The sequence below is a fragment of the Hippopotamus amphibius genome, chromosome 1 (genome assembly GCF_030028045.1).
Source record: "Hippopotamus amphibius kiboko isolate mHipAmp2 chromosome 1, mHipAmp2.hap2, whole genome shotgun sequence".
In the NCBI taxonomy this organism is placed as follows: domain Eukaryota; kingdom Metazoa; phylum Chordata; class Mammalia; order Artiodactyla; family Hippopotamidae; genus Hippopotamus; species Hippopotamus amphibius.
The window spans coordinates 211,706,923-211,731,866 of NC_080186.1; the positions used below are offsets into that span (position 1 = coordinate 211,706,923).

Sequence of the window (24,944 nt, forward strand, 5' to 3'; positions counted from 1 at the left end):
GTTTAATGCCAGCATTGTTATCCTACATGATGATTTCACATCTTACCCCCTCTACTCAAAAAACCTCTTTTCCCTACTCTTTCTCTTCACTGAGGACCCTGCTAATTTCAATAAGAATAGTCAAAAGAGAAGTTCCACATCTTCCTATCAACAGATCTTTCAATTTATTCACAGTTGTACCCCTATACTCTGCCTTCTCTATTACTACAGATAAACTGTTATTATTCCTAAGGTCAATTCCTGCAAGTAGAGACTTCCCTTGCGGTCCAGTGGTTAAGACTCTGCACTTCCACTGCAGGGGTGCAGGTTTGATCCCTGGCTGGGAACTAAGATCCCACATGCCATCTTAAACCCATCCCGACTCCACAACCTTCTCCAGGTATGGCTCCCTTTTGCCGAGACCAGCTCGGTGACTCGAGGCGAGTGACGGGTGCCGCAAGCTTGAAGAAGACACAGACACAGACTGAAGAGAAAAGTGGGACCGGGGGGCTCAAGACCTCTCGGATCAAGAGCCTCGCTGATTAATCCCACGTTGCTTTTATTGAGTTCTCGGCATAGTCTAAGGGTCTGACACTCCCAGGTTAATCCCATAAACAATCAAAGGCCTCACATGACTGGGGGCAATGATCTTTGTTTGCCTCCTGGGTCCTGATTTGAGCTGGGTGTGGAGAGCAAAGCAGCCCTGGGGGAAGGAGACCTCTCTCAGAAGGATTAAGGGTCTGTGCCCCACCCGTGTTGGCCCCTCTGTGACTGTGCCTGTCTTAGGTTGTTCCTCCTCTGAGGAATCTTACCCGTCTCTGGCTAACCAGTCATCCTCCAGGGCCAAACACGGTGATATAAGGAAGGCTCTATGCATCACCCCTGTTGGCCCCTCTGCGGCTGTGCCTGTCTTAGGTTGTTCCTCCTCTGAGGAATCTTACCCGTCTTTGGCTAACCAGCCATCCCTCAGGACCAAACAGGGTGATATTAGTCTCCATGCCCCGCACCCTCAGCTCCTCCACTGCTCAAGCAGGACATTCTGAATCCCATCGCTCGGCCCACATACTTCAACATTTTCAATGTTTCAAAAAGGTTCCAGAATGTCTTCCCACATCTCCCCCTTTTTGTTTTCGTAGGAGAAGATAAGCCTGTAGGAGAAGATAAGCCTATTCGAGTTATTTTTCTGTCAATCCTTGGAGCGTTCCTCCTGTGCACCTGAGAACTTAAACATAGGATAATTAAAAGACAACAAAAAACAAATGTACAAAGTTTATCTCCGGAGATTCTATATCCCATTCAAGATGGCGTATCTTTGGAACGCTCATGATATGGCTTAATTCTCCGAGATGGAATCCACACAGGTTCCAGGCCTTGTCCTGGTGACACACAAGCAAACCCTCTTCCCCATGTGATTAACCTTCCTGATGACCAGATATTAGTCAATGGGTCCTGTCACCATATCAGCGGCTGTGCATCATTAAAATGAGTCACATTCTTAGACGAGGCTTGAAAATGCCTCTCAGCTGCTGTATCTGTAGCCTGTGCAGATACATTCAAAAAATTAATAGTAAATAAGGCTTTATTTAAAATTGTTTGTTGCCCTTGGGTGATTCCCCCTTTTTGTTTTTGGAGCATGTTTTTAAGTAGTTGGTTTGCTCTTTCAACTATTGCTTGTCCCTGGGGGTTGTAAGGAAGTCCTGTAGAATGTGATATAGACCATATATCAAGAAATTGTTGAAATGCTTTACTAATATAAGCAGGGCCATTATCTGTTTTAATAGCTTGTGGCAACCCCATGACTGCGAAGCATGCATATAAATGCTTTTGCACATGCTTTGCAGTTTCACCAGATTGGGCAGTAGCCCATATAAATTGAGAAAATGTATCAATGGTTACATGCACATAGGAGAGCTTACCAAAGGATGAGATGTGAGTAACATCCATTTGCCATAAAGAATTAGGGCGCAAGCCCCGTGGGTTTACACCAGGTTCAGATTGCTGAGGATTATTAATAATTTGGCATGATGGACATGTTCTTAATATATCTTTGGCTTGATTCCATGTAATATCAAACTTCATTTTTAAGCCTTTAGCATTTACATGAGTTAATTGGTGGAAATGTTGAGCTTCATCCAATACGGGTGCAACAAGTCTATCAGCAGCTCTGTTACCTGTTGCCAGAGGCCCAGGCAAAGTAGTATGGGCCCGAATATGGGTAATATAAAAAGGAGCGTTTCTAGAATGGACAACTCGTTGAAGTAATAGAAAAAGATCATAAAGAGGCTGTGGAATAGACTGCTTGATAGTAGCAGTTTCTATCATATTAGTGGCTTGAACCACATAGGCAGAATCAGATAAAATATTAACGGCCTGAGGTATGTCTTGCAAAGCACAGATAACTGCATATAATTCTGCTTGCTGAGCTGAAAAGTGAGGGACAGGGATTTGTCGTATTTTAAATCCCGTATATCCCGCTCGGCCCTTACTAGAGCCATCAGTAAAAATTATAGAAGCATCTGGTATAGGATCAGATTTTGTTATTCGAGGTAGAATCCATTGAGTTCTCTTAAGAAACTGCAAAATGGGATTTTTCGGATAGTGATTATCAATTTTTCCAATATAATCAGCAAAGGCAATCTGCCAACTTACACAATTTTGGAAACAAGCCTGAATTTCTTTAGTAGTTAAATTAATAATTATATGTGAAGGGTCAGTTCCAATTAAATGCTTACTTCGAGTTCTTCCCTTCAGAACCAACTGAGTTAATAATTCTAAATAAGGTGACAAGGATTTTACCATAGTATTTGCTAAAAACAACCATTCCACAATTCCTTCATTTTGCATTAATATCCCCGTAGGTGAATGAGGAGAAGGTAATATAATTAATTGCAATGGCTGATTAACAGTTACTCTCTGTAATTGAGAGGAATGAATTTTAATTTCTACAAGTTTTAGTTCCTCTAAAGCAGCTGATGTTAAAGTTCTTGGACTATTTAATTTTGAATCTCCTTTTAACAAAGCAAATAGGTTAGACAATGCATAGGTGGGGATCCCTATGCATGGGCGAAGCCAATTAATATCTCCTAGGAGTTTTTGCAAATCATTAAGAGTTTGGATTTGATCTGACCTCAGTTCCACCTTTTGTGGTCTAATAGTTGTTCTATCAACTATTGTGCCCAAATATTGATATGGGCTATGCATTTGTACCTTTTCTGGAGCTATTTTAAGTCCTGCTCTATCAAGGCAAAGCTGCATGCTAATATACGCAGAAGTAAGTAAATCTTGATTAGGAGCAGCACACAAGATATCATCCATGTAATGGATAAGATAACAATTAGGAAATTCTAGTCGTACTGGTTCAAGGGCTTTAGCAACAAAATTCTGGCAAATAGTAGGGCTATTCAACATGCCTTGAGGTAACACCTTCCATTGAAACCTTTTTCGAGGTTCTTTATTATTTAGTGCAGGCACAGAAAAAGCAAATTTTTCTTTATCTTTGGGATGTAATGGAATGGTGAAAAAGCAGTCTTTCAGATCAATAACTATTAAAGGCCAGTTAGCAGGGATCATATTAGGTGATGGGAGGCCTGGTTGTAAGGCCCCCATTGGTTGTATAACTGCATTGACTGCTCTGAGATCTGTTAATAAACGCCATTTACCAGTTTTTTTCTTTATTGGAAATACTGGAGAGTTCCATGGGCTAAAAGATTCTTCAATATGCCCTTTTTCTAACTGTTCAGTCACTAATTCTGTTAGAGCTTCTAACTTTTCTATGGTTAAAGGCCACTGCTCAACCCATACAGGTGTATCGGTTTTCCAGGTCAATGGGATTGGTGCTGGGGGAAGCAGTAAGCTTTTGCGAACAGTGGCCACTAGTGAAAAGACTGATATCCAAGACCTTCTCTATTTGCATTACCTTCAGCTGGAATGGGAAATAGTTTCCCTTGATGATATTTACCAAAACCTAACCCTGGCTGATATCCTTGATTTATTAGCATTTCTTGACTTTGCATACTATAAGTATCTATCGTTGGAATGTGGATTTCAGCCTTCCATTGTTGCAATAAATCCCTTCCCCATAAATTAATGGGAAGGTCTGCTATATAGGGTTGTAAGTGGGCTGGCTGCCCATCTGGGCCAATACAAGGCAATATTTTAGCACTTTGCTGCAAGCCATGAGCTCTACCTAAACCTACCACTGTAATGTCTGCAGGACAAGTAGGCCAGCGAGAAGGCCAATGATTACTGCTTATAATTGAAACATCAGCACCTGTGTCTATTAATCCTCTAAAAGCTTTTCCATTTATAGTTACTGAGCACGTCGGGCGTGTTTCTAAAATTTTTTCAGAGAGGAAAACTCCAGCCTCTCCTGTGCTTCCAAAGCCTTTCGTTCTCCTTACTTTTGTACTATTGCCAATCTTATAATATGGCAGAATAAGCAACTGTGCTATTCTATCACCTGGATGGGCTTTCCATGGAACCAAAGTTGATATCATCACTTTAATTTCTCCAGTATAGTCATTATCAATCACTCCAGTATGAATTCTAATTCCTTTTGATGTTAAACCAGACCTTCCTAGTATTAAGCCAACGGTTTCTTTTGGCAAAGGTCCAGTAATTCCTGTCCTGACCAATGTTGGAGTTTCTCCAGGCAGTATAATAATAGATTCTGCACAAGGAAGGTCTAAGGCTGCGCTGCCTGCTGTGGCTGGTGATAATTCCATGGCACTGCGGAGTATTGGGCCATTTCTGCCTGTTTCTAGATCTGATAGGCTCCCTTTGGTTGCGGGGCTAGGAGTGAGCCCCGTTGATAGTTTCCCGACAAAGGGGTTCCATCCTTATGGAAGTTAGATTTACACTGGCTTGACCAGTGAAATCCTTTTCCACATCTTGGACAAAGTCCAGGCTGTTTTTGCCCTTTGATTACATTATCTTGAAAATTAACAGTCCTTCTATCCACTCTCTTCCTACATTCTTTCTTTGTATGTCCTTGTTTACCACAGTTAAAGCATTTCCCTGGAAATTGGTTATTTATTTTCAGTCCAGCCATAGCTTGTGCCATCATTGTTGCTTTAAAGCTCTCAGTTCCCACTCCCTGACACACTCTAATATAATCATTTAATGTTCCCTTTCCTTTCATAGGTCCAATGGCCTTCTTACAATCTGTATTCGCATTTTCAAAGGCCAATAATTGCAAAATAGTATCAGCAGCCTCAGCATTAGTGATCTGCCGCTTGATAGTCTCCTGTAATCTGGCAATAAATTCAGTATAGGGCTCTTTTGCCCCCTGCATGATCTTTTGAAAAGAGACAGGAGCTTGCCCTTTAGCTTCTATTTTCTCCCAGGCTCTTAAACAACAACGTCTCACCTGTTCTATGGCCTGATCTTCCATCAGAATCTGGTCTTGAACTCTGCCCCAATTTCCACTACCTATCAATTGATCCAAGGAGATAGGAATCTGCCTTGCTCGATTGTGGTTTGCCATAGTTTCAGCATGATCACACCACCAGGTTTTGAATTGTAAAAATTCTCCCGGGGCTAGTACTGCACGAGCCAACGTTGCCCAATCAGCTGGAATCAAACGAGAGCCTTCGGCTACTCCCTGTATGATACCTATGGTGAATGGAGAATTTACTCCATAATTTTGTACTGATTGTTTCAATTCTTTCAATATTTTGAAGGGTATCGGCTCATGTACTGCCTCATAAATTCCATTGGGATTATTAGGATCCACTCCAGGTGCCACCCTTTCATGAATAGTCACTGGAAATGCCATTTGCATAGCCTCCAGATCTCCCTCTTGTCTAGCCTGTAAAATGCCCTTCTGTAAGGGTGATAAAACTGAGTGTCCTATAGACACAGGAAAGGCATAAGCTCCCCCATGCGGCATTAAAGAGGGTGGAGGAGGGGGCAGTATAGGAAGTTCGCCCTCCTCCACAAGTGAGGGAGCCGAGGGTCTTAATCCCTCAGCCATTTGTATTCCCTTTTGTTTTTCAGTTTTGTTTGGCACCGCACATGCCCATCGGTCCTCTGACGGACCGGCTTTTTCATCAAAGCTATCTTTTGAGCCTTCAGGAGCCCATAGAGGCGCTAATAGAGGCTCTAATACTGACTTAATCAGAGACCACATTTGACCAAACAGAACCTGGTACGGGAGTCCCTTTAGAATACAGTTTTTTAAGTTCGTTCCAAACCTTATCCCTAAGTACATAAACCCAGTGTTAGCCTAAAGAAGGAAACCACATACAATATTCTCTCAATTATTTACAGAATTTCTAACAATCGACCTTCACTTGCTTTTTACAAGACCTTCACTTGCTTTTTACTCCACCTGCCCTTAGGAGCTGCCGTAACAGGCATACATCTGGTCGATATTAATCTAAACTTTTATTTCCCATATTTTACCCCGAACACAGACTACCCAAGAGATTTACTTACTGGCAGGATTTTCTCAGAGGCCTCTTACTCTCCTCTTGGGGGCTTCACGGCACTTCCCAATTCTTTACTTTCATCAATTTCACTTTCCGTGAGCCTTCGTCACTCAAGCCTTTCGTGCCCCACGTTGGGCGCCACTTGCCGAGACCAGCTCGGCGACTCGAGGCGAGTGACGGGTGCCGCAAGCTTGAAGAAGACACAGACACAGACTGAAGAGAAAAGTGGGACCGGGGGGCTCAAGACCTCTCGGATCAAGAGCCTTGCTGATTAATCCCACGTTGCTTTTATTGAGTTCTCGGCATAGTCTAAGGGTCTGACACTCCCAGGTTAATCCCATAAACAATCAAAGGCCTCACATGACTGGGGGCAATGATCTTTGTTTGCCTCCTGGGTCCTGATTTGAGCTGGGTGTGGAGAGCAAAGCAGCCCTGGGGGAAGGAGACCTCTCTCAGAAGGATTAAGGGTCTGTGCCCCACCCGTGTTGGCCCCTCTGTGACTGTGCCTTAGGTTGTTCCTCCTCTGAGGAATCTTACCCGTCTCTGGCTAACCAGTCATCCTCCAGGGCCAAACACGGTGATATAAGGAAGGCTCTATGCATCACCCCTGTTGGCCCCTCTGCGGCTGTGCCTGTCTTAGGTTGTTCCTCCTCTGAGGAATCTTACCCGTCTTTGGCTAACCAGCCATCCCTCAGGACCAAACAGGGTGATATTAGTCTCCATGCCCCGCACCCTCAGCTCCTCCACTGCTCAAGCAGGACATTCTGAATCCCATCGATCGGCCCACATACTTCAACATTTTCAATGTTTCAAAAAGGTTCCAGAATGTCTTCCCACACCCTTTCTCCAAACATTACAGAAAAACTCCTTGCAAAAACTGTCCATAATTGCTGTCTACACTTCCTTCTCTCCCATATTCTTTTGATTCCAATCCAATCAAGTTTACATCTTCACCACTCCATGGGATCCCCTCTAGACAAAGATACCAATAACCTTTACATTGCTGAATCCAAAAGACAATTCTCAGTCCTCATCTTACCCTTCCTTCATACTTGCTCACTTCCACCTTTTTCACTTGGCTTTGATTAGAGTACAGCATTGGCGACTCCTCTCAGTCTATTTTGCTTCATCTGCTTCTCTTTCATACCACTAAGTTTCCATGTGCCTAGCGCTGAGGCCTCCAACCTTTCCCTGTTCTACCTACAGTTGTCCCCTAAACAATCTCACTCAGAGCCATGGCTTTCAGCACTATCTACTCACTGATGACTCTCCAGAACACCATACCCATATATCCTACTGCCCACCTCACATTCCTACCTGGAAGTCTAACAAGTATCTCAAACTTAACACATCCTTAACTGCACCCTTAATACCCTTTCTAAGTCTGCTCCTCTCCCAGTAATTCCCACTCAGTAAATAACACAAGTCATTCAATTGCTCAGTTCGCAAATCATAATTAACTCCTCTCTCACATCGTAGAGTCGTAAGCAAATCCTGTTGGCTCTATACCAAACTGTAAATCTAATTCAACCACTTTTTACCACCTTGGACTGAGAGGTGCATCATCTCCCAAATGAAGTAGCATAACACCCTCCCAAGGAGCCTCACAGATTCATCTCTTAAAGCTTTTTCTCCTCACAACAGCCAGAGTGAAACCATAAAAAGATAAACCCTTGTTACTCTCCTGCTGAAAATTTTCCAAAGCATTCAATCACAGAAGAGTATACGAAGTCTTTACCATGGTCTACAGGCTCCACATGTCCCTGTGCACCTCTCAAACATCACCCAGTGCCACACTATTGTCAAGCACTCAGCTCCCCGCCCCGCAACCCCCGCCCCCATCCTTCAGTTCTTGAAAAGCGCCAGCCCATTCTACTTAATGGAGAATCTCTCTTCTTGGAAGGCTTTACCCCTTGGAAGGCTCCCTCTCTTTAGGATCTCAGCTCAAATGTGATCTCCACAGAGAAACCTTCTAACACCAACCTACCCAGAGTGGCCAACTGCATCCCTAAGTCACTATCACCTAACCAACTGCACGTTCTCTATAGCACTTAGCAATATGTAAAATTATCTTTTTATTTTTAAATACACTTATATTTTCTGTCTTCTTGTACCTAGAGTATAAACTTCATAAGAGCAGAGACCTTCACTCTCTTGCTAACTGTTGTATCCCCAAGTGCCTAGAACAGTGCCCAGAACAGAGAAGACGTTTTAAAAAATAGCTGTGGAATGAACCAACCTCCCAGAAAACTTTCATGTCTATTTCATTCTCCAGAAGAAACTGAGGGTTAAGGAGTTAATTAAATGAATCATCCAAGGTTCCACAACCCAAACAGCAGCTTGGAGGTTCAAGGCCGGGTCTCTCACTAAAGCATGGGTTTTTCAATACTACGTCACCTTGCTTCACTAAATGTTTTTCAATTTACTGTGCTTCTCGTGAGTAGGAGCTTAGGCTCCGAGGTCTAATTTCCCAAACTGTAAGCATTAACGCCCCCATTCCACCACAAGCAGACAGAAAGGCGCGACCTCGCCGTCCTCCGCCCCAGCGCCCCAAAGCCCTCCCATGGGGCTCGCCCACAGCGCCTGCGCCGTGAGCGGGGTTCGCGCAAAGGCTTCTGGGATCGGTAGTCCCCGTTCCTCCTGTTCGAGGCATTCACGTAAAAAGAAATAAACCACAGTGCAAATTAGATATCTCTGACTTGCACACAAATGAAACAACACGCAGATTCTGGAAAGCGGTGCAGGCTTGTCGTTTTCGACCGAGAGGCGGCAGCCGGAGCAGGCGCCGCGCAGACGGCCGCACGGGTCCTCAGCGGGGCGGGGCTTGCTCGCGGTGGCTTGTGGCTCCTTCCTGTGCTGCTTCTCTCTTTCGCTCAGGCCCGCGGCGCCGGCAGGATGGGTGAGCGGTTCCGGGCTGGGCTGAGGGGCTGCGCGTGCAGCCTGGGGTTTCGGGGACCGGCGGGCAGATAGGAGCGGAACGGCGAGGGAGAGCCACGGGGAGGGCTGATGGGGAGCGCCGGGGGAGCGCTGCTGCCGCAGGCACGTGGCCGGGCGGGAAGGGGCCGGGGCGGCTCGGAGGCCGCGGAGCCGGAGTTAGAGGGTCAGGGGTGGGTTGGGGGGACATCGCCGCCACTTCTCCCGAGCGGTGGCGTGGAGCTTCATTCCTTTGGGGAAGCGTAACCCTTGGAGCGCTTGTATCCACGTCTTAGTTCGTTCAAGGGAAATTTTGAGGTGCGGACAGTGGGCCAGAATGTGGTCAGAGCTTACTGGCCTGTAGTGAGGTTGGTATGTAAAATAACGTAAAGTAAGGTTGGGGTGTCTTTATTGGGTTATCTAAGGTGATTTTGAATTTTAGGCAAGTGTCGCGGTCTTCGTACTGCCAGGAAGCTCCGTAGCCACCGACGAGACCAGAAGTGGCATGATAAACAGTACAAGAAAGCCCATTTGGGCACAGCCCTGAAGGCCAACCCTTTTGGAGGTGCTTCTCATGCTAAGGGAATTGTGCTTGAAAAAGTGTAAGTGAAAATCAATTGCTGCTTTCTTCATTATTTTGGTAATTTGGAATCAATGCACTCAAAGAAGGCTTGATGTGAATTTTAGGTCTTTGTGCACCCACGTCATTGGAAAGTTATATGACCCCCCCAGAGTTTTTAAACTTTTAACATTAGATTGGAAGGAATTGGGGGCGGCATTGAAGGGGAGAAGGTGTCGATAATGAAACGGGACGTTATGAGAGCTAGATATGTGTGGAAACTGTTCTAAGCAGTTCACAGCCATCAACTACTTCGTTCTTGCAATCACTCACATCTTTCCACTTGAGAAAACTAATGTAGAGGTTTCTTGCTTGATGTTACATAGCTAAGATTGAGCCATATGAATTTGCTGACACTCAACTGTTTTTTGACTTTACATAATGGTCCCATCAAATTTAGTGGCACTGAGGATTTGAAGGTTTTATCCTTAATGAACTAAAATGTGTCCCTTTTCAGAAAGCCAGCTCACTGTGTTACACTGTTTATGTTTCAGAGGGGTTGAAGCCAAACAGCCAAATTCTGCCATCAGGAAGTGTGTCAGGGTTCAGCTCATCAAGAATGGCAAAAAAATCACAGCCTTTGTACCCAATGATGGTTGTTTGAATTTTATTGAGGTAAGTGTTTTAGTCTATCAGCTTCTGTTTCTGGAGTAGTTTCCCTCAGTTGTTTGTAGGATGAATGGGTATTTTTGGTGATTGCCGCTTACACCGGAAGTAAACTGTTGCTTTTATTTCAGGAAAATGATGAAGTTCTGGTTGCTGGCTTTGGTCGCAAAGGTCATGCTGTTGGTGACATTCCTGGAGTCCGCTTTAAGGTTGTCAAAGTAGCCAATGTCTCTCTTTTGGCTTTATATAAAGGCAAGAAGGAAAGACCAAGATCATAAGTTTGAATGATGAAAGCATGGTAGTAATAAATTTTCATATGCCAAAAACATGTTTTGTGTCTCATTTTCTCATTACAGAGATGCATTGGATGCTTCACCAATTTTAGGAGATTGGGAAAACAGTTAATTCAGGATTTTCTAGAGTAAATGGGATTCATAACATTTTTTTCCCTTCATAGATTAAATCTGAAATAAACGTACAGTGTACATGTGTAGAGGGCCTAAAAAGCTGAGCTAGTGGGAATCATCTTGGGAACCCTGAGAAATGTAAATTCTGTCTCCTTAAGGGACCCAATATTAGGTTATTCTCTGCTCTGGTGTTTTTCATTTATCTAAAGGTCATCAGGATCCATGTTGTAATTCTGTGTTAGTGAAACTTAGGCACTACATGATTTAGTAGACAGGAGTTAATGGAAGTGTATGCCAGGCAAATTAAGGCATAGAGGAAAAGAGTAAGGGAGACCAGTTATGGGAAGATTGATCTAGGTGCTCTGTTACAAGCTTGTCAGTAATGTAGATTTTGACCTTGAGATTTACTTTGAGGCACACAAAGTTATGTAAGTGACTAGGTAGAAATGGTCCGGATGGGTTGTGTTTTGATAACTGAAGCTGGGTGTTGGTTGTGTACATAGGGGTCCTCTGTCCACAAATTGTTTGAAATTTTCCATAGGAAAAAATGGTAAAATTATATCGAAAGGTTCATTAGCCTTATGAAATATGATCTGAAGAGCTGCTTTTGGCAGCATTAGTAGGTATGAGTTAATTTGCTCTCTGAGTTGTTTAGGATCTTTGGAAAATGGAAATTTTTGGCTTACCTCCAGGAACATCAAGACCAGGATCCTTACCTGGCATAGGAGAAGGCCCTGTGTGTTGTCTGTTCTCTGCCTGCTCAGCAGAACTGACCTCTCACTTGCATTCCCCATCTGGCTTCAGGAAGCACCTGGCAGGACACCAGCTGCCACCTCAGACCTCTCTGATCCCATATTCACGCTTCACCCTTGTGCTTATACTTGTCACAGTTGTGCGATTATTTGTCTTTCCACGAGGGTGAAGACAGGCTATTTTTTTAATTGAAATATATCTGACATGTAACTTAATTTGGTACGTTTGTATGGTAACTAGACTGACAGTTACTGGTTTCCATCCCAACGCTTCCTGGTGCTGGTGATTGCACAGTTACTGACTAAGCCACTCCCAAAGGCAGACCTGATGCTTCTGGGTGGGCGTAGCTGACCCAAAGGGGGCCTCGCTCTCCTGGAATAGAAGAGGCTGCGGAGGGCCACGTGGTTTCACCCTCGCGTTCACTCGCAGCGAGGACACCCCTCTCGGGAGGGCGGGGCCCGGGCGGTGGGAAGCTCTGCGCATGGGCGTAGAGTAAGCAGAAGGGAGGGGCGGGGGCGGGGGCGGGGCAGGCTGACAGCCGCCTACTCCAGCAGCGCACCGCAGCCGAACCCATAAAGATGAACAAGCCTGGGAGGTAAAACACCGTGGGACGATGGCTCGCACTTGTCTCCTGGGTGCACCCAGGACGCCTCTGTCCTGTAATAACCGACTGACCCATAAATCCACCACTGGCGCCTCAGACCCAAACGTTTGATCCTGATGTGAGTTCCCTCCGTCCTGTGTATTCCCTCCATCCCACCTCCTACCCCCCCACCACCTTGTGAACAAAGCCGCTTCGTTCTTGGGTCCTTGTCGAAGTTCTAGCGAGAGAAATGAGGCACTAACCTTGGATGCAAAATTTAAGCGTAATCCCAGCAGATCTTTTTGGTAGAAATAGAAAAGCTAATTCTAAAATGTATATGGAAAGGCAAAGGAACTGGAATAGCTAACAATACTGTAAATGAAGAATAAAGGTGGAGGAATCAGAAACTGGTTTTAAGATGATTTGTAGCTACAGTAATCAAGAGGGTGTGGTATTGGAGGAGGGACAGACACATCAATAAACTGGGAGACTAAAAATAGACATATAGGTATGACCAATTGAGTTTTTGCAGAGATACAAAGGCAATTCAGTGGTGGAAAGTTTTTTCAGTAGATAGTGTGGACTTCGATTAGCAGAAAAATGGACTTCAACCTAAATTTCACACCTTATACAAAAAATAACTCAAAATAGATCATATATCTGAATACAAAAGGTAAAGCTGTAAAAATTATACAAAAAAAAAGAACATCTTCATGACTTACGGTTAGGTGAAGAGCTCTGAGACATTATACCAAAAGCACATTCCACAAAAAGAAAAATATATGGGGACTTCCCTGGTGGCTCAGTTGTTAAGAATCTGCTTGCCAATGCAGGGGACATGGGTTTGATCCCTGGTCCAGAATCTCTAGTTGGGGAAGATCCCACATGCTGTGGAGCAACTAAGTCCATGCACCACAACTACTGAGCCTGTGCTCTAGAGCCTGCAAGCCACAACCACTGAGCCCACGTGCCACAACTACTGAAGCCCATGTGCCTAGAGCCTGTGCTCCACAACAAGCCACAACTAGAGAAAGCCCACGTGCAGCAATGAAGACCCAAAGCAGCCAATGAATAAATAAGTAAATTTTTTTAATGTCATTAAAAAAAATATGAACTCCCTAATCTCAAATGTAAGAAAACAGTCCTACTACAAAATGGATGAATAAACAAACATTTCACTGAAGAGAAGCCAAGCACATGAAAAGATGATTCACATCATTAGCCATGAGGAAAATGCAAATTAAAATCATAAAGAGATATCACTATACACCTACCAAATGACTAAAACATACTGACAATACCAAGCATTGGCAAGACTGTAGAGCAACTGGACTGTTGGTGGGACTCTGGAATGGTACAGCCACTCTAGAAAAGTTTGGCAGTTCCTTATAAAGGTATCATATGCTTAGGATCCAGCAGTTGCACTCCTGGGTAGTTATCACACAGAAATGAAATGTCTCCCACACAAATTTCTGTACACACATGTTCATGGCAACCTTATTTGTGATAGTCAAGAACTAGAAGCAACCTAAATGTCCTTCAGTGGGCAAATAGATAAACTGTGGTTACATCCATAAAATGAAATGCTACTCAGTCATAAAAGACACTTGTTGCATGCAACAACTTCTATGGATCTTTTTTTAAAAATAAATTTATTATTTATTTATCTATTTATTGGCTGTGTTGGGTCTTCGTTGCTGTGTGTGGGCTTCCTCTAGTTGTGATGAGCAGGGGCTACTCTTCGTTGTGGTGCACAGGCTTCTCATTGTGGTGGCTTCTCTTGTTGCAGAGCACAGGCTCTAGGCAGGTGGGCTTCAGTAGTTGTGGCACATAGGCTCAACAGTTGTGGCTCACGGGCTCTAGAGCACAGGCTCAGTAGTTGTGGCACACAGACCTAGTTCCTCCGCGGCATGTGGGATCTTCCCCAACCAGGGATCGAACCTGTCCCCTTCATTGGCAGGTGGATTCTTAACCTCTGTGCCACTGGGGAAGCCCCCTCTATGGATCTTTTGTATGCTAAGCACAAAAAGCCAATCTGAAAAGGTTACATACGTCTTGTATCATTTCATTTATATAAACTTCTTGAAATGACAAAATTATAGCGATGGAGAAGAGATGGGTGGTTGCCAAGGATGAATGATGGGGGTAGAAACAACTATAAAAGGGAGGCAGGAGGGAGTGTCTTTGTGGTGATGGACCAGTTCTGTGTCCTGATTGTGGTTGTGTTTACACAAATCAATACTTGTGATGGAATTTCATAGTCCCCAAAAAATGCATATGAAAATTGATGAAATACAAGGAAGTTCTGTAATTTAGTGAATACTGTTGTAATGTCAATTTACTGGTTTTGAAAATATACTCTGGTTATCAAATATGTTATTAAGGGGAAGTTGGGTGAAGTATACAAACTGTACTGTTTTTGCAACTTCTTCTGAGTCTTAGTTACAAATTAAAAGGTTTAAAAAATTGTGAATGAGTAATTATTTAAATTTTGTGACCTCTTATATTTGCCTAGCAAACCCCAAACAAATCAGAAATTGTTAGTGCAGAAAGAATGTGGAGATCACTTAGTCGTGTGGTTCCCAAAGCCAGAATGTCAGAGTGCCTAAGGCATTTGTTAGATTATACAGATACCCCTGATCTTCTGGGAAACAATCTTTACAGTATTTCTGGAAAATATCTGTCTTAACAAGCTGTCAGGCAGTCTTTATGAAGCCATACCCTTGCTTTCCCCACTTATGCTTTCCCCACTACTGCTCTATTCCAGCTACTTCATTTTATAAGTCAGAGCCCAAAAAAGATAGTTCTTAAGTATTTTTGAAATAATTTGCCCAAGTCGTCGGCATAGCTGAAACCAGAAAAAGAGTCTGTCTTCTAAATTAAACAGTTCTTGTAGGAGATACACATCACAGCCAAATAATAAACACTACCTTACAGGTGGCTGCTTAGCGAATTATGGCATACATTTATGCTGGGTATTTAATAAGAGTTTTTGTTGTATATCTTTTGAAAGGAAGGGGGTAGTATAACATGATTGGTAAATTTTCTGTGTGTTTATATGGAAATGTTGAAACATACCACTTAGTGATCTGCAAAAATTTTTTTAACTGTATTAGGGAAATACACAATACCTCAAACATGTGTTTTTTTTTTCCTTTTATTTTTTGATAGAGCTGAGAGACAGTTCTAATTTGACAGCTATGCAAATTTGAATGTATATCTTTGTATATATGAATTTTCTGTTTCATCCCAGGTAAATGTCTGGATTTCGTTATAATAGTCATGCTGTGGGTTACCTTCCTGGACTCTGTTTCAAGGTTGTCAGAGTAGCTAACATTTCTTTATTGATTTCACACAAAGTTGAGAAAAGAGACTAATGTCATAAATTACCATATTACAATAAAATTTTCACTGACAGCTACTTGTGTAATCTTTATTCTAACCTATAAATCTGTTTAAATGGATCATCCACGTATTAACTCACATTTCTTATGATGTTGTATTTGGAGGATTTCCTTGGCAGGTTGTACTAAGCATTCCTAGTTTCTAGCACAATTTCTATCTGTATTATTTGGTACAATGATGTTATGTTTATTAGTATGTGAGGAAAAGAAGTGCGTTTTTTTCAAGCTTATTGTCATGGTAATGTCACCACAGTTTGAGAGCAAAAGTATTAAAACACTTAACAATTGAATGTTTTAAAGTATAAATTGTCTCACGGGGAAAATCATTTTTAGAGTGATCATCTGAAGGGACCCAGACGCACACAACAGCTGCCACCTCATTCAGACTGTCACTTAAGCCTTCAGCATGTGGTGTGTATCTTCAAAACGAGGGAGCCACTCACGTACAGCCCTCAGAACTTGAGCCGGGCTTAATGACCGTCATTGCCATCCCTTGCTTCCCAGAGGACCTGAAGCTTTCAAACAGCAATTCTGACGCTAAGGAGAGTTTCCCCTGTAGGAGGGAGAGGAGGAAATTGTGGCGCCAGGTCACCCCTTCAGACCTTCCAGTCTGAGAAGTGTCAGCTTCCTCCGCAGGTCCTTACCAGTGATCTGCTTATTTGCGGTAATAAGCTATTGACATGAATTGTCTAATCTACTCACAGTGTAGGAGTTTTTGTTTGTTTTAAGTCTAGCTTTCTAAACCTCTTTCACTGTGGTTAATTAGAGGTATAACAATGGGTCATGTTACTTGGCTGGGTTACAAGTGTGGGACATGCTGAGCACACCCAAATTTTCAAATAAGTTGAGTTTAGATGCTGAAGAATATATTACAATGCTTTCTTACCTGTTTAACAAGTGAATGTTTAAATTTGTACAATAGTAGGCAGAGTGAGCCACATTTTAAATAATTTTTTATGTCAATCATAGCTGAGAACAGTTGAGAGAAATGTTACTTGTTGCAACCTATTTTGCCCATTAACACCTGCTTTGGAAACAATGACATGAAATAGATTGTTTTGTCATATCTTTCTCCCCCAACAGCTTTGTGAATTTGTTTATCCAGTTTATAAGAAGATATATTTTTTCTATATAGCTTGACAGCTTCAGGTATTCTGTTTTTGTGCATGTTTGCAGGTAAGTTGGATCACACTGCCCCTCCTCAGGTTCCTGATAGATTCCAAGTATTTCCTTAGAATTTTAATTCCAGTACATACATTAGTTCACTTTGTTCATTCTATATTTTACATATTTTCTTATGGTTATAATTAGGTAGTTTTTTTTTCCCTGTCACCATACCCCTCTTCCTACTGCCCATGACATAACATAAGGGGTGTGTGTGTGTGTGTGTGTGTGTATGTGTGTGTATAATGGAAGAAAGCCATTGTGAATGAGGTTTATTGGCCAAGAGTCTTGATCTAGGATTAGATTTTAGAGGATCTAGGAACCTCCTAAAACTGTATGTAAAAATTTCTGATATAAATATGTACCCGTGCTTATATGAGTACATACACACACACACACACACACAACCACACATACATTTTTCTGAAAAGGGGGTCTATACTTTTTTCAGATTTTTGAAGGGGTTTCTTGCAAAAAAACCAGCTACTATTTAAAGTTGTACAACAGTGAGCAGGTTATTACATAATTATTACATAATTTTCCAGTGTAATCCCAGCTGAGAGCAGTCGTGAGCAGCTGCCCGTGGCTTGACATCAGGTATGAAAGGTCCCCAGTGTGGTGAGGCTCTGTGGACGCACGACCCAGGCTGCAGAACCCGCACCCTGCACATGTCACACGCTGCTCTGATAGCACCAGCTCAGCTAATTATGCAGCAGTGGGCCATCTTAGAGAAAAGCTCCCCCGTGTCACTGGTAAATGCAGACGCAGAAAGAGGGTATAAAGCCCCACCCTCAGGAATAAAAGCAGAGGACAGAAACGCAAAGATGTTTTAAAAACTAAGACTGAAGTAAAACTTGACAGAATAGATCAAATAAAAAATGTGCAGTCTGTGCTTGTAAAAACAAATGACTCAACGTCTGTGTTTGCTTTAAAATATTTAAGCAAATATAAAGTTTTTAAAAAGGATTAAATGAAGCGAATATGGCAAAAATCTTGGAAATTGCTGACTGGGATTTATAGGTACATTAAGGATCATTGTACTATTTTTTTTACTTCTGGGTAAGTATGAAATTCCCCATAATAATTTTTTTTAATTACATACATGTCCCAATTGCTTAACTGCCATACTCTTCAGTCGTACTAGAACCCCTATAGTCAGCTCTGACAGGGGCAAAATGAAGATGTGGAACAACCAAGTGAACAGACAATAAGCTGGAAACTAACCCAAGGAGCACTGAGATGTATATAGCACATCAGGAAGAAACAAAGCTGAGAATCCATGCAAATTTTAGCAAGCCTAGATGAGAAAAGTGACTAGTTCAATAATAAAAGCACAGTAAACTAAAATCATTTTCATTGATTTTAGGAAATGGTAAAACACAGTCTGCTTTGGGGAATGTCAATTGGTATAGCCTCACTGGTAAAGCAGTTTAGCCACATGAATCAAAAATCTTAAAACATGCCATATCCTTTGATCCCTGCATTCCCTTAGTAACAGTGTAATCCAAAGAAACAGAAATGTGAGCAACTCTTTCTGCACACATATCTTACATTACATTTGAAAGCTCTGCAGGGAGGGGGAGCTTCTTCTGCCCTGCTGAACACTATATCCCTAGCACACAGGTCCTGACCATGCAGGAAATAAGTGCTCAATGAATGCATGTTAAATAAACAGTGAAGAATTAGAAACAACCTAAAAGCCCTAAAACTATTTGGTGCATTTTGATGTAAAAGAAGTCCTAGTCATTTCAAGTTTTTTTTTTTCAAGGAACGTTAAATGACATAGGAAAATGTTGCACGTAAAATGTTGTGGGAAAATTCAGGGTATAAAACCATATACAGAATGATCCTAATTCACTACAAGAAATGATCCTAAGCAGTGCAAGAAAATATATCAAAATTTTAACTGTGGTATTGCTGGCTTATAAACACAAGTACATTTAAAATTTTCTCCTTCAAATTTTTCTGCGACTTCCAGGTTATCTATAAGGACTAGAATCTTTTTTTAAAATGAATTTTTGGTTTTGCACTTTCTGGATACATAAGTGTACACTGCATTAAAAAAGAGCCCAAGTCTTCTTTGATCACTTCCAATCCAAGTTCCCACTCTCCACCTCTGAGGTAATTATCTCTCTTACAAGTTTTGTGTGTGTCCTTCTAGACCATTTTAATGTTTTTATATACATATACTGTATATGTACTACAGAAAATGTGTGATATTAGCGTATTTTTGATACAAATAGTGTTAAGTGGCATGCATAGGTAGCATCTAGTTTTTGTTTTCTGTTTTAACTCAACGTTCTATGAGAATTGCCTGTTTTGATACATGGGGATGAATTCACTCCCCTTAACTATACTATACATTGCCACATTTTATTTAACCATCTCCCTATCAATGTGCAGGAAAGGGCTTGGGTAGTCTCTCTCTGAACCTATTGAAGGAGGGGCTGTGGAAACCTCATCCTGCTCTGCTGCTGGTGGCAGGGGAAAGGAATCTTCTCGAAGGATAGAGGAGTGGCAGTTTGCAGGAGGAAAGCAGGTCCACTTCTCAGCGTCTGCACAAAGGAGACCATGGGAAGCTTCCCCTGGGCTCAGTGATCACCCACATACACAGACATTCCATGAAGATTTATTGAGTACTACCAAGTGCCAGGCACCATACTAAACCCTGAAGATCTGGCATGCACGTGTAAATACCAATGCACCAAAGGCTGTAGATATACTGAACTATGATTTCCTGTTAGCTTATCAGGGCAGGCTTTGTTAAATTTCTGCCTCACAGTTATAACTAACAGTGATCTCTGGGTATTTGAAAAGCTTTAAAGTAACCCAAGAAATCACCACCTAGCCACAGGTCTTATTTATTCATGTAAAGTTTATATGAATATAGGAGTACATGTGGGTTTCCACTTTGTTTTTAGTAATTTACAAAATGGGACTTGATCTCTAAAATTGCTTTTCAGCTCTACTAGCCTAGAATACAAGATATTTGCAATATGGCTCTTTTACCACTAGGTGTCGCTATTGACAACACAAAGAGAAAAGCAAGGGCTTTACATTACAGAACTGCTTTAAAGAACGCTACAAAATTTAAGAATAAAAATGTGACAGCACTTTTACAGACAAGCCCTACAAAAATCCAGAAGGGGCACTTCAGGAACCTATGTGCATATCAAAGTAGCCCAGTTCCATGGGCATGCTAATAGTTAAGTACTCCCTATACCTTCTAGAGCAACCTTTAGCAACTTACTGGTCGGCAGCATAAGAAAGGAATCCGAGGTCTTAGAATTGGAAGGGAGCTTATTTGTCTATTAGTTTTCAAAGCTCCGACTGCTCTCTGGAGTTAGAGATACATTTACATCACAACCTAGAGTGAGCACACACACACACACACACACACCATAGACACTGATTTTCTATGTATCTAGTTGAAATCAAAGTTTCACAAAACAATGATACCCCCACTATGTGCAATGCACTTTTTTCTATGTATTTGTGAAATAATAGAAAATATACATTGGTCTCTGCCCCAGGTTCCTGGCACAGAGCTCCTATCCTAAAACCCTTGTAATTTCCTGGGTGACAGGAGTGGCTTCTGTTCTAATGGGTTGACTCTTGTTGGGCTCCTGAATAGCTTCGGGATGGGAGCTGGTCACCAGGAAGACTGAGCCCTGATTAAAAGCTTGGAACTTTCAGCCCCATCCCCCATACTCCAGGAAGGGAGAAGGGCTAGAAGCAGAGTTAATGATTGAGCATGCCTACGTGATGCAACCTCCATAAAAATTCCACAGGTACATGGTTCAGAGAGCTTCCACGTTGGTGAACACATCTATATGCCAAGAGGGTGGTGTGCCCCAACTCCATGGGGACAGAAATTCCTGCACTTGGGATCCTTCTGGACCTCACCTGTGCTGTTCTTCCTCCGTATCCTTTATCATATCCTTTGTTATATAACAAACCAATAAGCATATATAAGTGTTTTCCTGAGTACTATGAGTCATTGCAGCAGATTATTGAACCCCAGGAGGGGATCACTGGAACCCAGATTTATAGCTGGTCAGTTAGAAATACAGGTAACGATCTGGAACTTGCAACTGGTATCTTTAGTAGGGCAGTCTTGTGGGACTGAACACTTAACCTGAAGGATCTGATACTAACTTCAGGTAGATGGTGTGAGAACTGAACTGAACAGTTAGCTGGTGTTGCAGACTTGTCTGATGTGTGGAAAACCCATAACATCTAGTGTCAGATGTGCTGTGAGTATGACAGTATTGCGACTGTAAAGGAAACACAGGGAATGCTTTTCCTAGACATATTCTATTTCATAAAAAAAATACTGTTCATAATCCAATAAACTGATTTTGCTTGATCTAATACCCTTACTTCCATTTAATACATTAGGAAACAGAGGTTTAGAGAGGTGCAGTGACTTGCCCCAAGTAACACAGTAAACCAGGATTCAGACTTTTCAGGACACTGGCAGGTTTTGCTTTGAAAGGTGCTAGGCAAAATTCAAAAATTGTCCTTGACATACTCCCAGCCCTTTCTGTACTCATGTATCTTCTAAAGTTTGTGGACAAGTACTTGCTGGTAAAAAAAACAACAACAACAAAGTGTATGTGTGATTAGTCATTTTAAAAATACAAGTTCTTTCTAAAATACAAATATGATCACTTTAACTGCTCTACTTGAATTCCCTCAGCAGCTCTTTGTGGTTTTCAGGCCAAATACAAATCATCAGTGTGGCAATAAAGGCTCCTCCAGACCTGGCCCCAGTCCTGCTAGCCAGCCTCACTCTTTACCACTTCCCCATATGCACCTCAAGGTCTTTCTTTCCTCCATTCTTGACCTGGCTAAATCCTAAGCTTTTCACAACTCTACTCACATACGTCTTCTGCAAATCTTCCCTGGTGCGTGCTTTCCACACCTCTGCCACAGCACACATCGTCCTATCCCTGAATCTTCTCCTTGTCCGTCCTCTCCACTGAACTGGCGCATTCATATGAGCTGGGTCAAGGCTCTCAGTTTACTACCCCTGCCACCTAGCCTAGGGCTCAGCACATAAGAGGAACTCAATAAGTATCTGCCGAAGTGAATATTTGCATATTCTTACTCTCACATTTTAATCGCCGCAAAATTCCAACTCACTGGATTATCAGCTCTCTGAATTATGTAAAAGCTAGTCGTGACAATGCAGATCTTCATTTCCTAATATCTTGAGAGTATGAAGAGAAACTATACCTATCTTGGGAGAAATGGATGCAAAAACCCACTTCTGACTTTTTTTCCTCTTTATCTTATGCATTTTGGCTGGGGGGGGGGTGATAGTTTCTTTCTTTCTTTCTTTCTTTTTTTTGTAGTTTCATTTTCTTAACCTCCAGCCTGTAGGCTAGTACTTGATGGTCAGCACAGCCTCTGGCCTGTCCATGGTCACTCAAAGAACTAGCCCACCCACTCGGGTCCCCAGACTGAGAGCATTCCTGGCATCACTTACGAGGCGCAGACAGCACCGCTTCCTGCATGCCACCTTACAACATACCCAAAAACTGGCTCAGTAAGTTACTTACTATCCATCAAATCAGAGTAAAAAGGAGACAATTAAATGCCTCTATGGCTAAGTACAGTGATAACAAAAGGAGAGGTCCACTAGTAGGTGCTGTGGTGCTCAGAGATGGCTTTGTAAAGAGTGAATCACGCGGGGCAGGTTGAGAATCGGGCGGAGAGATGGGGAAGGAAACCTTTCCAGGCGAGAGCCCGCAGGAGCGATGGACCGTCAGACAGGCTGTGGCAGAGGAGGCGTGCCTGACCAGCAGCCCACGCGCCTGGGAAGGAGTCGGGCCTGAGCTGAGGTGGGAAGGGGCAGGTAGGACGCAGGGCCCATTGCCCGCTCTCCCCCTGACCCCGCTTGGCACTGCGTTAGTTAGGAAGCACATTCAGACTCACCGTTTTGATCTCTATGCCCCTGTTAGGTGAGTGGAATTGATATTAATGGACTTTTAAAAACAGAAGTGGTAGCAGACTAAAGGAGATTAAGAAAATTAGCTCGAGCCACACAGCTAGTAGCAAACCAACCTCACAGTCCCGCTCTCCAGACTTCTCCCGATTTCACAGACCCGAGAGCCGGGCGGGCCGCACACGTCACATGGCTGAGCTTCCTCATGGTGCACATGAAGAATCTGAGGACCAAAGAGGTGAAGTGGTTTTTCCAAGATCGCACAAAAGCAGAGTGTAGGAGACTGACGTGTAGCAGCTTTAACCAGTCTTGTTTCCGATTGAAGGGGCTTTGCATTGTATTAGCTGGAGAGGAAACCCTGAGGAAAAAAATCCTTATATTACAGAGAAAGAACTGTTTCTCTGCAAAAGAAAAAAAATTAAAAGTTTGAGTGAAAAAAAAAAAATTCTGAAAAGAAATAGAGCTGCTTGAGGAGAAGGATCTGTCTGGGGAGGGTTATCTCCACAGCCTACAGGAGCTCTTCAGAAGTTTCTTCTGCCACTGATGAATTTTTAGGTCCTCATCAATCAGAGAAAAAAAATTTTTAACTTAAAAAAAAGAAACTACACACTGCCTCCAAACTGACAGACTACTATCATCTCAGAATCTGTTCACAAAGGGTAACTAATATTTCCAGACAAGTACATCATCCAGATGACACATTATTACATTTTTTTTTTTACCCCAGAAATGACATGGCTTGAGAAATGACTTGCTGAGGAATCTGTGTTCACATTGGGGGTGGGGGGTGGGGGGGAATCCCTTGCAGAAGTTGAAAAGCTGTTAAGTGGTAAATACCAAAATGCCCAGCAAGCATGTGAGCAGGCTCTCATCCCAGCATGAATATGTGCAGCTCAGCGTTTTAAAATTTACTTTTAGCTTTTCCAGCAGTTTGAATTAACCCTTTCTCTACTTCTGCTCCCTGAGTGAGAGTGCAGTCCTTAAACTTGAGACTCAAAGAGCTGTCAGGGTCCTCTGCAATTCACCAGCAGATAATCCCCTCATCCCAACCACTTCCTCAAAGCGGGCCGCCTCTCCAAACGCTTCCTAGGCTTCCCTGCTACCCAGATTCTTGGGCGAGGCCTGGACCACATTAGGAAGTATGGCCAGCTTGCAGGAGCTATGCACAGAATTGGAAGAGGCTTACTGGGAGACCAAAACAATACAAACAAATACCACGCGAAAGGTACATCCAGACCAGAACTTCTTAAGGAGCCTGTGCATCAGAATCACCCCAGAGGGGCGGTCTCGGCAGGTGGCCCCAGCATCTATAACTACAAAAGATCCTCAAGTGAGTCTAAAGTGCATCCCTCACTGAGAGGCACTAACCTAGATGCTCTAAAGAGCCAATTACATTTTTCTCTTAGTTTACGACCCTAGCAAGTTAAAATGAAAAACAAAACAGGCAACCCCAAACCGAAAATTCTATGGTTCATCTTAATATCTTACTGACCATTAAACTTATTGACAGACTAGGTGAGTGACAATCAAATATAAGAAAGGTGACCGTTTAATGAATATTTCTGCATAATACTTTACCATACTTTCTCACACACTAAGACCCTCATGTGCTTCTCACAGGGACCTGTGAGGTAGCTTGTTATTCTCAAATTAAAGGTGAAGAGAATCAGTCTCAGACATAAGAGAACAACCTGGCAGTGCCCTGATGATGTCAGTGTTTCTATTACCGAGTCAGATTCCTTTTTTTGCTATTTATAGTGATTTGTGTCTTTGCAGTGTTTCTTCTAAACATAGAATATATCAGTTGTTGCAGACATTTGCTTCCAAGGGGAAAAAAATCCACATCAAAATCTTGGTGAGCTGAAATCTCACACCATATTGGTCCCGTAAAAACCAGGGCTGGCCACGTAAACTCTCAGTGTTCTTCTAAGCTCTTTGGCTCAGCAGAAGAATCTGGAGAACATGAACAAAACAAAAGTCAAAAAAATAAAAGAAGGTTAACTAAGCAGTAAAGACTTGTTTTAAGAATATTAATTCTAAAATAAAACCACTCAGCTTTGTGGTTGGGTGAGTGTTACTACAGCAAAGTCAAAAGCATCCTAAATGAGTGGGCGCTGGTTGGTTGAAACACT

The 24,944-nt window shown here is 42.5% G+C and overlaps 3 protein-coding genes across 10 annotated transcripts in view; 1 reads left to right on the forward strand and 2 right to left on the reverse strand.

Annotated features, from left to right (window-relative positions):
- The window catches only part of LOC130855897 (V-type proton ATPase subunit S1-like protein), a 47,671-nt gene extending 39,465 nt beyond the window's left edge, over positions 1–8,206 (reverse strand). The window contains exon 1 of the mRNA XM_057739963.1: positions 8,149–8,206. Within this exon, the coding sequence (XP_057595946.1) occupies positions 8,149–8,192 (44 nt within the window). The 5' untranslated portion in view covers positions 8,193–8,206. The remainder of the gene's footprint in view (positions 1–8,148) is intronic.
- A 1,009-nt stretch (positions 8,207–9,215) lies between these two features.
- On the forward strand, positions 9,216–10,876 carry RPS23 (ribosomal protein S23). The gene is made up of 4 exons (XM_057740061.1): positions 9,216–9,309; positions 9,766–9,925; positions 10,437–10,557; positions 10,680–10,876. The coding sequence occupies exons 1-4, from the start codon at positions 9,306–9,308 to the stop codon at positions 10,824–10,826; spliced, it is 432 nt and encodes a 143-aa protein (XP_057596044.1). The 5' UTR covers positions 9,216–9,305; the 3' UTR covers positions 10,827–10,876.
- Positions 10,877–13,197: 2,321 nt separating this feature from the next.
- Positions 13,198–24,944, reverse strand: part of ATG10 (autophagy related 10) — a 229,322-nt gene continuing 217,575 nt past the window's right edge. For 5 of the 8 annotated variants that reach the window (XM_057739998.1, XM_057740023.1, XM_057739983.1 and 2 more), the window contains one exon: positions 13,198–23,170. In XM_057739998.1, the coding sequence (XP_057595981.1) occupies positions 22,933–23,170 (238 nt within the window). In that variant the 3' untranslated portion in view covers positions 13,198–22,932. Of the gene's footprint in view, positions 24,766–24,944 lie in introns of all 8 variants that reach the window. The other 3 variants (XM_057740048.1, XM_057739991.1, XM_057740033.1) reach the window with 2 other exon arrangements.